This window comes from Bombina bombina, chromosome 6 (assembly GCF_027579735.1).
Source record: "Bombina bombina isolate aBomBom1 chromosome 6, aBomBom1.pri, whole genome shotgun sequence".
Classification (NCBI taxonomy): domain Eukaryota; kingdom Metazoa; phylum Chordata; class Amphibia; order Anura; family Bombinatoridae; genus Bombina; species Bombina bombina.
The window spans coordinates 569,691,991-569,705,534 of NC_069504.1; the positions used below are offsets into that span (position 1 = coordinate 569,691,991).

Below are 13,544 nucleotides of genomic sequence, written 5' to 3' on the forward strand. Positions count from 1 at the left end.
CTATAACTTGCAAAAACAGCAAAGAACATGTAAACATTGGGTATTTCTAAACTCAGGACAACATTTATAAACTATTTAGCATGGTTGTTTTTTGGTGGTTGTAGATGTGTAACAGATTTTGGGGGTCAAAGTTAGAAAAAGTGTGTTTTTTCCATTTGTTCAGCATATTTTATATTTTTTATAGCAAATTATAAAAGATGATGAAAATAATGGTATTTTTAGAAAGCCCATTTAATGTCGAGAAAAACGGTATATAATATGTGTGGGTACAGTAAATGAGTAAGAGCAAAATTACAGCTAAACACAAACACAGCAGAAATGTAAAAATAGCCCTGGTCCCAAATATTTGAATGACAAACAATACAACTTCACCTGTGGACCTTATGTTTTTCTTCCTCATGTAGGCCTTGTATGTTTGTATATAATTGGAATGAATTATCAGAACCTGAGCATAATATCCTTACAAACAAGATAATACACCAATAAAATGGTATATTTAACATGTGGTATAGGAAATTATTTCAGCATATGTAAATGAGGTAAAGGTCTTGATGATGTATGGGAACATTTCTAAATAGGAATGTCTATTTAAAAATACATAGAACATATTCTGCTATGTGCAGAACATTGGAATGTGAAATATTTACAGTAAATACACAGTATAACAATTTATTAATTCTGACAATATACTTTCATTATTTATTTTGTCCCCGTTTCCGGTAATTCCATTCTGAAATTGTGAGCTTTTCAGTTCCTGTTAGAAATGGAAGTGTAGAACACTGTTATATTGCACACAGCCATTGGCTGCACACTCTAGTTACTTATTTATAACTGTACCTAATTGGCCACCGCAGAGAAGGTAACCTAAGTTATAATATGGCAGCTCCAATTGTTTTATTGACACTAAAACTTTACACTTATTTTGTCAATATTTAAACAACTGACAATTTAAAAAAATGCTTCTACATGTTATTTTCAGACTAATCTTTTCTTTGACTGCATCATACTATCTAGCATTTTTTTAGCGCTAGTTTACCAGTGTACCACAAATTTTTGCGCCCGAGCGGTAAGGGGTTTATCCCGAGTGTTTGAGCTCATTGGGCTTACTGCTCATATTACAAGTTGAAAGTAAACATGATCGGTTGAGCGCAATTTCGATTTACGCTACAATGATTACTGTGACTTCAGAGCTTGGTTAACCGTTTTGCGAAACATAAAAGTGTCACAAAACACATCAAAAATACATTACAAAGTATAGTTACACTCATAATAACACCATCTAATAAAAATTATTAGAATAAAATATAGCACACAAAAGTTATAAAGGTTCAAAAACATGAGGTCTTAGGTGTTAGAAAAAAAAAGGCAGGCAAAGGGCTTTAACATAGACATACATACATATGCATGTCTAAAGATGGAAATGTATATAAATAAATAAATATGTATGTATGTATGGCTATGTTAAAGCCCTTTGCCTGCCTTTTTTTTTTTTACATATATATACGTGTGCACATGTATTTATGTATTTATATGTCTATATATGTATATAAATACATATGCATACATATATAGACATATATAGACATATATAGACATATATAGACATATATAGACATATATAGATGTGCATTGGAGCCCTTTGCTGTTAAAGGGACACTGAACCCACATTTGTTCATTTGTAATTCAGAAAGAGCATGCAATTTTAAGCAACTTTCTAATTTACTCCTATTATCAATTTTTCTTCGTTCTCTTGCTATCATTATTTGAAAAAGAAGGTATCTAAGCTTTTTTTGTTTTAGTACTCTGGACAGCACTTTTTTTATTGGTGGATGAATTTATCCACCAATCAGCAAGGACAACCCAGGTTGTTCACCAAAAATGGGCCGGCATCTAAACTTACATTCTTGCATTTCAAATAAAGATACCAAGAGAATGAAGAAAATTTGATAGTAGGAGTAAATTCGAAATTTGCTTAAAATTTCATGCTCAATCTGAATCACGAAATTACATTTTTGGGTACAATGTCCCTTTAAGTAGATGAAAACATGTAAAAGCAATGTTATACAATATTCATATTTAATGAAGGTTTTTACTATTTATTTACTGTAAATATTTCACATTCCAATGTTCTGTACATAGTGGAATATATTCTATGCATTTCTAAATAGATATTCCTATCCATATCTGTATATATCAATACCTATAAATAATCATCTATATATATATATATATATATATATATATATATGTGTGTGTGTGTACACAAGATGTATAGAGATGGCGCTGTTAGAGAGAGGTGAATAAGTATAAAGACCTATTTAGGTCTATAAACAATGCACAGTAAAATACCAAAATGTCGCCAATATTTAGACAATAGGTACAGAAAAAGGTACTATATACAGTTAAAAATAGCTGTGAATGTGCCCAGAATTATAAATGAAATATAAGGTGTACATAGAAATATGACCTATATAAGGTTTGTCAAAGTATAGTCCTTTGATGTAATCATGAATTAGCAGATAAAATGGAAATTCAAATAATATCTTCTTCCAATCTGGCGTGTGTCCCCCTAAGGGTATGCACTTACTTTAATGACCCTCAATCAGATGAGGTAAGAATGATTCGATAATGCTGAGCAAGGATGTCGCCTCTTAGATATGCAGTCACTGGCAGATGAAACTTTCTTTCTTTTTTTTTTTTACATATATATATACGTGTGCACATGTATTTATGTATTTATATGTCTATATATGTATTTACAGACATATATACACATATAAATACATATGCATACATATATAGACATATATAGACATATATAGATGTGCATTGGAGCCCTTTGCCGTTAAAGGGACACTGAACCCAAATTTGTTCATTTGTAATTCAGATAGAACATGCAATTTTAAGCAACTTTCTAATTTACTCCTATTATCAATTTTTCTTCGTTCTCTTGCTATCATTATTTGAAAAAGAAGGTATCTAAGCTTTTTTAGTCAAAAGACTATACTTTGACAAACCTTATATAGGTCATATTTCTATGTACACCTTATATTTCATTTATAATTCTGGGCACATTCATAGCTATTTTTAACTGTATATAGTACCTTTTTCTGTACCTATTGTCTAAATATTGGCGACATTTTGGTATTTTACTGTGCATTGTTTATAGACCTAAATAGGTCTTTATACTTATTCACCTCTCTCTAACAGCGCCATCTCTATACATCTTGTGTACACATATCTTTTTGGGAGGTATTGGGAAATCCTCCGACTTCTAGGAGACTGGCAGCTAATAGGAGAGTATAGGTGTATACTACGTATATAGGGGTATTTTAGAATTACTAATACGTATCTTTACACCTTAGGAGCGCTGTAGGGTTAGCTAGAGGGGTATCCCTAATAGCTTTCTGTCTTTTATTGTATATATATATATATTTATTGTACCAAAATACCATCAGATATATGTAGAAATATGTATTGCTTTCTTTTGGCCCTCTATTCTGTGTTTTCCTTTCTTTTCAGATATCTCTCTCCTCTCTTTCTCCTCTCTTTCTTCTCTCTTTTCTCTCTCTCTCTCTCTCTCTCTCTCTATTTTCTCTCTCTCTCTTTTCTTTCTCTCTCTCTTTTCTCTCTCTCCTCTCTCTCTCTCTCTCTCTCTCTCTCTCTCTCTGTCTCTTTTCTCTCTCTCTTTCTCCTCTCTCTCTTTTCTATCAAAATTTGTAATGTACTTTCATATACTGTAGTCAATTACATTGTATATTCCACACTCTCTATGCATAGGTACGCAGGTAAGCCTATGGGGCCCATATAACATGCTCCTTATGGAACTTGTGGGCCCCTGTTTCTGGCGAGTCTTCAGGCTCGCCAGAAACAGCAGTTATGAAGCAGCGGTCTAAAGACCGCTGCACCATAACCCTATCCGCCTGCTCTGAGCAGGCGGACAGGAATCGCCACAATTCAACCCGATCGAGTATGATCGGGTTGATTGACACTCCCTGCTGGCGGCCGATTGGCTGTTAGTCTGCAGGGGGCGGCGTTGCACCAGCAGCTCACAAGAGCTGCTGGTGCAATGCTGAATACGAAGAGCGTATTGCTCTCCGCATTCAGCGATGTCTTGCGGACCTGATCCGCACTGTCGGATCAGGTCCGCAAGACATTTGTTAAATAGGGGCCATTGTCCACACTTTTGTCATTATTATTATTCCCATTTGTTTTTCTTTCTTCCCTTTCTCCTTTTTTGACTATTTTATATTCCCCTGTATACCTTATTTCACATCTTTATACATATTGATTCTATGTTGATATATAGCTTTATGTCAGTATATGCTTTGTGTGTAACCATATATTTCCCCTGTCTGTTATACTTCACTGGACACTGTCTGCCTCTGTCTCCTAAACCCCCCTCATGATTTTACGAGACCCCCTCCTCCCCCTGCATTCAAACCTCTGTAACACTTTCTGTCTTTTCAGCCTGTGTTTTAATATATAATCTGTAAATTCCATCAAATTGGTCAGTATTGCTTCAGACTTGAAAAAGGAAGACATTCTTCCGAAAGCTTGTCATCTTATAAATGTATAGTTAGTCCAATAGAAAAGTATCATTGCTCAATGCAATACTCATGTTATTTTGATATATATATGTATATGTTTTTTATAAATAATGAACTTTGAAAAAAACAAAAACGCTGACTCTGGACAGGGGATGGAGGACAATGGAGGCAGCATGGAACAGGAAGCAGAGAGAACAGAGGAGGAAGCAGGGAGGAGGAGGCAGCATGAAACATGGAGGAGGCAGCATGAAGGAGGCAGCATAGAGGAGGGAGGACAAAGCAGGCAGTATGGAGGAGGGAGGAGGTTGCATGGATGACAGAACAGGCAGCATGGAGGAGGGAGGACAGAGCATGCAGCATGGAGGAGGGAGGAGAAAATCCCAACAGGGAAAGTCAGTAAACAACTGTACAAAATGTCCCCTAATTACCTGTGGTCCCAACAAAGTAAGGAAATCTATATGAACAGCTTAGAAACTGAAGAGATAAAGAATAAAATTAATACTTTAATTAACAGAAGCTTCACTTATACTCCATATGGCATAAATAAAGCAACACATTTAACAACTATTCTCCATAGAACAGCAAATAAATCCCTTAAACTGGCAGACCAAAGACACAGGAAAAATAACAATAAAATGATTGGTTTGATAAAGAATGTGCAGCCTTAAGACTCAAAGAGTACAAAACTACCCTTTAACCTTAAGACTAAAAGAGTACAAAATTACCCTCAAACACAAGAAAATAAACCACCTAAACAAAACATTTTCCCAAATTCAAGAATCAATAGATAAAAATTCCTTCTGAAGCTTGTGGAAAAAATTCACCTCAAAAGCCACTGGGGATATTCCACTCCAAGATGGTTCCATATGGACAGATTATTTTCAAACATTATACAAATATCTAGAACCTAATAAGCTCAGTATGTCACAAAAAGAAATGCAAGAAAACTGTTTGCATTAGAAAATGTAATAAAGAACTATCAAACTCCTCTAGACGTCCTCTTCACACTGCAGGAAGTTGCAGAATGTCATACAGTCATTAAAAGCAAGAAAAGCTTGTATATCTGACTAAATACTAATCAGGATGCCGATTCACAGCTTCAAGAGGCTCTCACAAAACTGTTTAACATCATCTTACAATCAGGACACTTCCAAGAAACATGGACCGAAGGTCTGATTACCCCAATCCACAAACATGGGGATCACACTGACCCAAATTACTACAGGGGAGTCTGTGTAAACAGCAATGTGAGCAAACTCTTCTGCACAATCCTGAACCAGAGGATATTAAAACGTCTAATAGACAGCAGAACCCTGCACAGGGGTCAGATAGGGCCCCTCCCTAAACAAAGAACCAGAGACCACATCTTCACATTACAAACTATCACTAACAAGTATGTGAAAAGCTCATGGTCAGGGAAGGTGTTTGCATTTTGTCGACTTCAAAAAAACATTTGACTTAATCTGGCACCCTGGCCTATATATGAAACTTCAGCAAAGTGGAATTGGTGGGAAGACATATGACATAATAAAAACCATGGGGCCCATTTATCAAGCTCCGAACGTTTCTGGTGAGTGCCAGGAACACAAGTTATGAAGCAACGGTCTAAAGACCCCTTCTCTATAACCTGTTTGCCTGCTCTGAGGAGGCGGGCAGAACTCGCAAGAAATCAACCCGATCGAATACGATCAGGTTGATTGACACCCCCTGCTAGCGGCCAATCAATCTGCAGGGGGCGGTATTGAACCAGTAGTTCACCAGAAAAATTCAAAAAAATTCCTATTGTTCTCAAAAGAGGTAGAGTACACATTATATTAAATTTAAATTACATTTAAAGCTTACCCTGAGTGCATCAGGAAGCTTTAAACTGGCTATCAAAACACTGCAAGAAAAAGCCCTTAGACCCTACCATGCAATCAAGAAGCCGCTAGCCAGTCTAAATCCTCCTACAAAACTGTTACTTAAGGTATTTAAAAGCACCATTGTACCAATCCTGCTGTATGGCTGTGAGGTTTGGGGCCCAGCACTGACCCAGAACTACCAAGAATGGGACAAAACTCTCACAGAAATTGCACATCTGCAGTTCTGTAAATATGCACTTTGGGTTCACAGGAGTGGCCCTAACAATCCCCTAGATTACGAGTTTTGCAGTAACAGGGATGCGGTGCTAACAAGCAGTTTATGCTCACCGCTCACTTACAGACAACGCTGGTATTACGGGTTTTTACAAACCTGGCGTTAACCGCAAAAAAAGTGAGCATAGAGCAAAATTTTGCTCCACATCTCACTCTAATACCAGCGCTGCTTACGTTAGCAGTGAGCTGGTCAAACGTGCTCGTGCACAATTTCCCTATAGGGATCAATGGGGGAGAGCCGGCTGAAAAAAAACCTAACACCTGCAAAAAAGCATAGTTTAGCTCCTAACGCAGCCCCATTGATTCCTATGGGGAAAATACATTTATGTCTACACCTAACACCCTAACATGAACCCCGAGTCTAAACACCCCTAATCTTATACTTATTAACCCCTAATAAGCCGCCCCCGACATTGCCGACACCTACATTATATTATTAACCGCTAATCTGCCACTCCGGACACCGCCGCCACCTACATTATACTTATGAACCCCTAATCTGCTGCCCCCAACATCGCCAAATTATATTTATTAACCCCTAATCTGCCACCCCCAATGTCACCGCCACCTACCTACACTTATTAACCCCTAATCTACCGCCCCCAATGTCGCCGCCACAATATTAAAGTTAATAACCCCTAAACCTAAGTCTAACGCTAACCCCAACTAACAAATATAATTACAATAAATCTAAATAAAATTACTACAATTAACTAAATTCCTATTTAAAACTAAATTATTAGCTATAAAATAAACCCTAAAATAGCTACAATATAACTAATAGTTACATTGTAGCTAGTTTAGGGTTTATTTTTATTTTACAGGCAACTTTGTATTTATTTTAACTAGGTACAATAGTTATTAAATAGTTATTAACTATTTAATAACTACCTAGTTAAAATAAACACCTAACACTACTTTACAATTAAATTAATTACCTAAATTAAATACAATTAATTACAATGAAATAAAATTATCTAAAGTACAAAAAAAAAAAAACACTAAATTACAGAAAATAATAAAATAATTACAAGATTTTTAAACTAATTATACCTACTCTAATCCCCCTAACAAAATAAAAAAACTTCCCAAAATAAAAAAGCCCTACCCTACACTAAATTACAAATAGCCCTTAAAATGGCCTTTTGCGGGGCATTGCCCCAAAGTAATCAGCTCTTTTACCTGAAAAAAAAAAAATTACAACCCCCCCAACATTAAAACCCACCACCCACACAACCAACCCTACTCTAAAACCCACCCAATCCCCCCTTAAAAAAACCTAACCCCCTGAAAATCACCTTACCGGGAGACTTCTTCACCCAACCGGACCGAAGTCCTCAACGAAGCCGGGAGAAGTCTTCATCAAACCGGGCAGAAGTGGTCCTCCAGACGGGCAGAAGTCTTCATCCAGACGGCATCTTCTATCTTCATCCATCTGGTGCGGAGCGGGTCCATCTTCAAGACATCTTCAAGACATCTGACGCGGAGCATCCTCTTCTTCCGACGGCTACAACAGAATGAAGGTTCCTTTAAATGACGTCACCCAAGATGGCGTCCCTTCAATTCCGATTGGCTGATAGAATTCTATCAGCCAATCAGAATTAAGGTAGAAAAAATCCTATTGGCTGATGCAATCAGACAATAGGATTGAAGTTCAATCCTGTTGGCTGATCCAATCAGCCAATAGGATTGAGCTGGCATTCTATTAGCTGTTCCAATCAAATAAAATTTTACAGGTAAATTTGTCTTTATTTTAACTAGGTAGTTATTAAATAGTTAATAACTATTTAATAACTATTGTACCTAGTTAAAATAAATACAAAGTTGCCTGTAAAATAAAAATAAACCCTAAACTAAATACAATGTGACTATTAGTTATATTGTAGCTATTTTATCGTTTATTTTATAGGTAAGTATTTAGTTTTAAATAGGAATTATTTAGTTAATTGTAGTCATTTTATTTAGATTTATTTAAATTATATTTAAGTTAGTGGGGGTTAGGGTCAGGGTTAGACTTCGGTTTAGAGGTTAATAACTTTAATATAGTGGCGGCAACATTGGGGGCAGCAGATTAGGGGTAAATTATATTTAACTAGTGTTTGCTAGGCGGGAGTGCGGCGGTTTAGGGGTCAATATATTTATTATAGTGGCGGCGATGTCCGGTTCGGCAGATTAGGGGTTAAACATTTTATTTTAGTGTTTGCGATGTGGGAGAGCCTCGGTTTAGGGGTTAATAGGTAGTTTATGGGTGTTAGTGTACTTTTTAGCACTTTAGTTAAGAGTTTTATGCTACGGCGTTGTAGTGTAAAACTCTTAACTACTGACTTTTAAATGCGGTACGAGTCTTGACAGGAGAGAGTGTACTGCTTACTTTTTGTCAGACTCGTAATACCGGCGCTATGCAAGTCCCATTGAAAATATAGGATACGCTATTTACGTACAGTAAGTGGATTTGCGGTACTTCTGAGTCTGGCCAAAAAAGTAAGCGGTACACCTGTACCTGCAAGACTCGTAATACCAGCGGATGTTAAAAAGCAGCGAAAGGACCTCTCAACGCTGCTTTTTAACCCTAATGCACAACTCGTAATCTAGCCGAATGGGTGCAGAGCAGAGCTGGGGAGATTCTCATTGCTACTACCAATGCAAAAAATGTTGTACCAATTCTGGTGTTACCTCACAAATAGTTTACACAAGTAAACTCCACCACCAAGCACTCTCTCACCCAGCATCAAAAGCATTTAGAGAATATATATCAGACCTGCAAAACCACATCAGTGAGAGCACAGCCCATGAGAGAGTGTCAACAAACACCTTACAAACAGCTCTGAAAGAGAGGTACACTGGCCATTGGGAGGAATAGATAGGCCAACAGAACAAACTGAAGTGTTACAGATATCTACAAAGAGAGTACATAAGTGTAACCAAACAAAAGCACAGACAGATACTCACTAAATACAGAATCTCTGACCACCAGCTGGAAATAGAGACTGGCAGATATCAGACAAAATGGAGGCCCAGGCCAGATCAGATTAAATGAACTGTTATCATATTTACCCACTATACTCCTACTTTATAAATTGTTATTGATCTCTTTTATTGTAACATATAACTTTGGCAACACATGTAATAATGTCATGTTAGTAAAGTATTCTTGTCTTAAATTGAGGAGGAAGGACGGAGAACAGAGCAGGCAGCATGGAGGATGGAGAACAGAGCAGTCAGCATGGAGGAGGGAGGAGGAAGGATGGAGGACAGAGCAGGCAGCCTGGAGGGAGGACAGAGTAGTCAGCGTGGAGGAGGGAGGAGGCAGAATGAAGGATAGAGGACGGAGCAGGCAGCATAGAGAAGAGAGGAGGAAGGACGGAGGACAGAGCACGCAGCATGGAGAAGGGAGGACAGAGCAGTCAGCTTGGAGTAGGGAGTAGGCAGCATGTAGGATGGAGGACAGAGCAGGCAGCATGAAGGAGGGAGGAGGCAGCATAAAGGAGAGAGAATAGAGCAGTCAGCATGGAGGAGGGAGTAGGCAGCATGAAGGAGATAGGACAGAGCATTCAGCATGGAGGAGGGAGGAGGCAACATGAAGGAGAGAAGACAGAGCATGCAGCATGGAGGAAGAAGTACAAAGCAGTAAGTATGGAAGAGAGAGGAGGCAGCATGTAGGAGGGAGGACAGAGCAGGCAGCATGAAGGAGGGAGGAGGCAGCATAAAGGAGAGAGGATAGAGCAGTCAGTTTGGAGGAGGGAGTAGGCAGCATGAAGGAGATAGGACAGCACATTCAGCATGGAGGAGGGAGGAGGCAACATGAAGGAGAGAAGACAGAGCAGGCAGCACGGAGGAAGTACAAAGCAGTAAGTATGGAAAAGGGAGGAGGCAGCATGTAGGAGGGAGGACAGAGCAGGCCAGCATGAAGGAAGGGAGGAGGCAGCATGAAGGAGAGAGGACAGAGCAGGCCAGCATGAAGGAGGGGAGGAGGCAGCATGAAGGAGAGAGGACAGAACAGGTAGCATAGAAGAGAGAGGACAGAGGAGACAGCATGGCGAGAGAGGATGAACCACATAGGAGGGAAGAGGCAGCATGGAGGAGGGGGGTCAAAGCAGGCAGCATGAAGCAGGGATGATGAAGCAGAAATGAGGCAGTTTTACCAGAGGGGGGAGGAGGAAGAAGGGAGCAGGCAGCATGGGGAGGGAGGACGAAGCACGGAGGACAAAGCAGGCAGCATGAAGGATAGAGGTCAGAGCAAGCTGTATGGAGGAGGGAGGACAGAGCAGGCAGCATGGAGAAGGGGACGAAGCATCATGGAGAATAGAGGACAGAGCAGGCAGCATGCAGGAGGGGAAGAGGTAGCAGGGAGGAGAGAACAGGCCACATGAAGCAGGGAGACCTAAACCGAAAAGAGGCTTTTTATTCCAGGGAGGAGGAGGAAAGAAGTTTCAGAGGAAGGAGCATGGGGTTTTAGAGGATGGATGAGTGAGTTTTACAGAAGGAAGTAGGGAGTTTTACATGAGGAAGCATAGAGTTTTAAATGTCAGAGTTTTGGAGGAGGGAGCAAGGATGTCCTAAAATGGACACTGTATGTATAGTATAAACATACTTCTAGTGAATTGGAATACCACAGAAAACATTGAGCAACATCTGTAGACTGGACACTTAATGCAATGGGAATTTTATCATTATAAATACACTTATGGGCTGAATTATCAATGTGCGAGTGGACATGATACGAAGTAGTGTATCATATCAGCCGCACATCGATAAATGCCGACAGCATACGCTGTCGGCATTTATCATTGCACCAACAGTTCTTGTGAACTGCTGGTGCAATGCCATTCCCTGCAGATTTGCAGCCAATTGGCCACTAGCAGGGGGTGTCAATCAACCCGATCGTATTCGATCAGGTTTATTTCTGTCCGCTGCCTCAGAGCAGGCAGACAAGTTATGGAGCAGCGGTCTTTTAGCTGTCCATTCAGAGCTGATAATTCGGCCCCTATAGCTCTTATCTATGCTAAGCAGAAGTCTGAATATTGTATTATACAACTGGAAGCATTAAAGAGACAAATTTAATGTATTTTGATGTGTGTGTATAGATAGATAAATAGATAGATAGATAGAAAGATAGATAGATAGATAGATAGATAAAGCATTGCATTTATTAGATAACTTATTTAGCTGGTGATCGGTTGCACACAATTCCAATGATTGTAATCCATTGTTAATTACCATTATTTCCTATAAACCTGGCATCTTGCAACCATTAAATAATCCCCTTCTCACTACTGTACCTTCATGCTTTTTCCGGCCTCCCACCCTCTACATTATTTTTGCATCTTCCCACCTTTTTTACCTCTCTTTGAATAGCAGTTCTCTTTCTTTGATAATCTTTCTTTGATTCTACCTCTCTGTTCTTCTGGCCTTTCTTACCATAATATTTTTGTCAGATTGTCCTTTTTATTTTCTATCATTCTTCTTCCTATGTTTCCAGTGTTGCTTTTGATTTTTCCATCATATCTGTAATAGTTAACTGTTTATCTACATTCTTGTCTTCTGTTTTATAACAGTTGTATTTTAATTAATGTAAACTAACAAATGACTATTCTTATAGGACTGAATTTTATTCCGTTTTATGATGGAATGGAAATAGCATGCAACTCATCACATGAAGATAATAACTCTACTCTGTGGTATAATATAGAGACTGTTTGGGGGTTAAACTTCACATGTGCAACTAATCTTGTGGTTCCTCATACTGGAGTATTTGCATGTAAAACAGAAAACAACTGCAGTTCTAAAAACATGTATGATAAACCTTGTGACTTGCACTATATGTTTATTACACAATCAAAAACTGGTAAGTTAAATGTAATTAATTTTCAGTGAAAACACATTGCTCCATAAAGAGCTATAGATTTTATTTAAAAAATGTATTGTCAAATGTAGTTTGTGGATGTACTGTTGAAAAACAAACTGAATTAACAGTAAATTACTCTATAAGGCATATTCCAGTCTTCCCAGTTGTGATGACAGTGGCTTATTTTCCACTTTCCAGAAATAAATATTTGACATTTAGAGCACTATTCTATTTCTGTCACAACTTAATTCATTGAACACCTATATTTCAAATAATATGGAGTTCCTATATATGGGCTCATGTTAGAGCAGAACATACACTGCTGCATGAGAAATGCACCCTCCAAAGTTAGTATTAAACATTGTGGGGGTTATATACCAGTGAGGTCAGAGGCAGGTGAGGCACTGGCTAGGATATGCCTTCATTCTTTAGATATCCTTTGTTGAAGAAATAGCAATGTACATGGGTGAGCCAATCACATGAGGTATCTATTGTGCAGCCACCAATCATCAGCTACTGAGCATATTTAGATATGATTTTCAACAAAGGATATCAAGAGAATGAAGGAAATTAGATATTAGATGTAAATTGGACAGAGGGGGTGGGAGAGACAGGGAGAGAGAGATAGAGGGGAGAGAGAGACACAAAGAGAGACAGAGGGGAGAGAGACAGAGAAAGAGATCATGGGGAGAATGAGACATGTAAGGAGAGAGACAGAGGGGGTGGGAGAGAGAGAGAGAGAGATGGAGAGAGAGAGACAGAGGGGGAGAGAGAGAGAGAGATGGAGAGAGAGAGACAGAGGGGGAGAGAGAGAGAGACAGAGGGGGAGAGAAAGAGAGAGACAGATGGGGGGGAGAGAGAGAGAGAGAGAGAGAGAGAGAGGGAGAGGGAGAGAGAGAGAAGCCCTGTTAAAAAATAAGGGCCATTAGAGTAAAAATAAAACCTTGATTCAGGTTAAATATGAAATTACAAGAAAAAAAAATCCAATTTACTTCTTCTCTCTTGGTATTGTAC

General features: G+C 38.6%; 1 protein-coding gene across 2 annotated transcripts in view; it reads left to right on the forward strand.

Annotated features, from left to right (window-relative positions):
- Positions 1-13,544, forward strand: part of LOC128663281 (uncharacterized) — a 264,171-nt gene that overhangs the window by 53,368 nt on the left and 197,259 nt on the right. For both annotated transcript variants that reach the window (XM_053717535.1, XM_053717536.1), the window contains exon 2: positions 12,285-12,530. In XM_053717535.1, the coding sequence (XP_053573510.1) occupies positions 12,285-12,530 (246 nt within the window). The remainder of the gene's footprint in view (positions 1-12,284; positions 12,531-13,544) is intronic.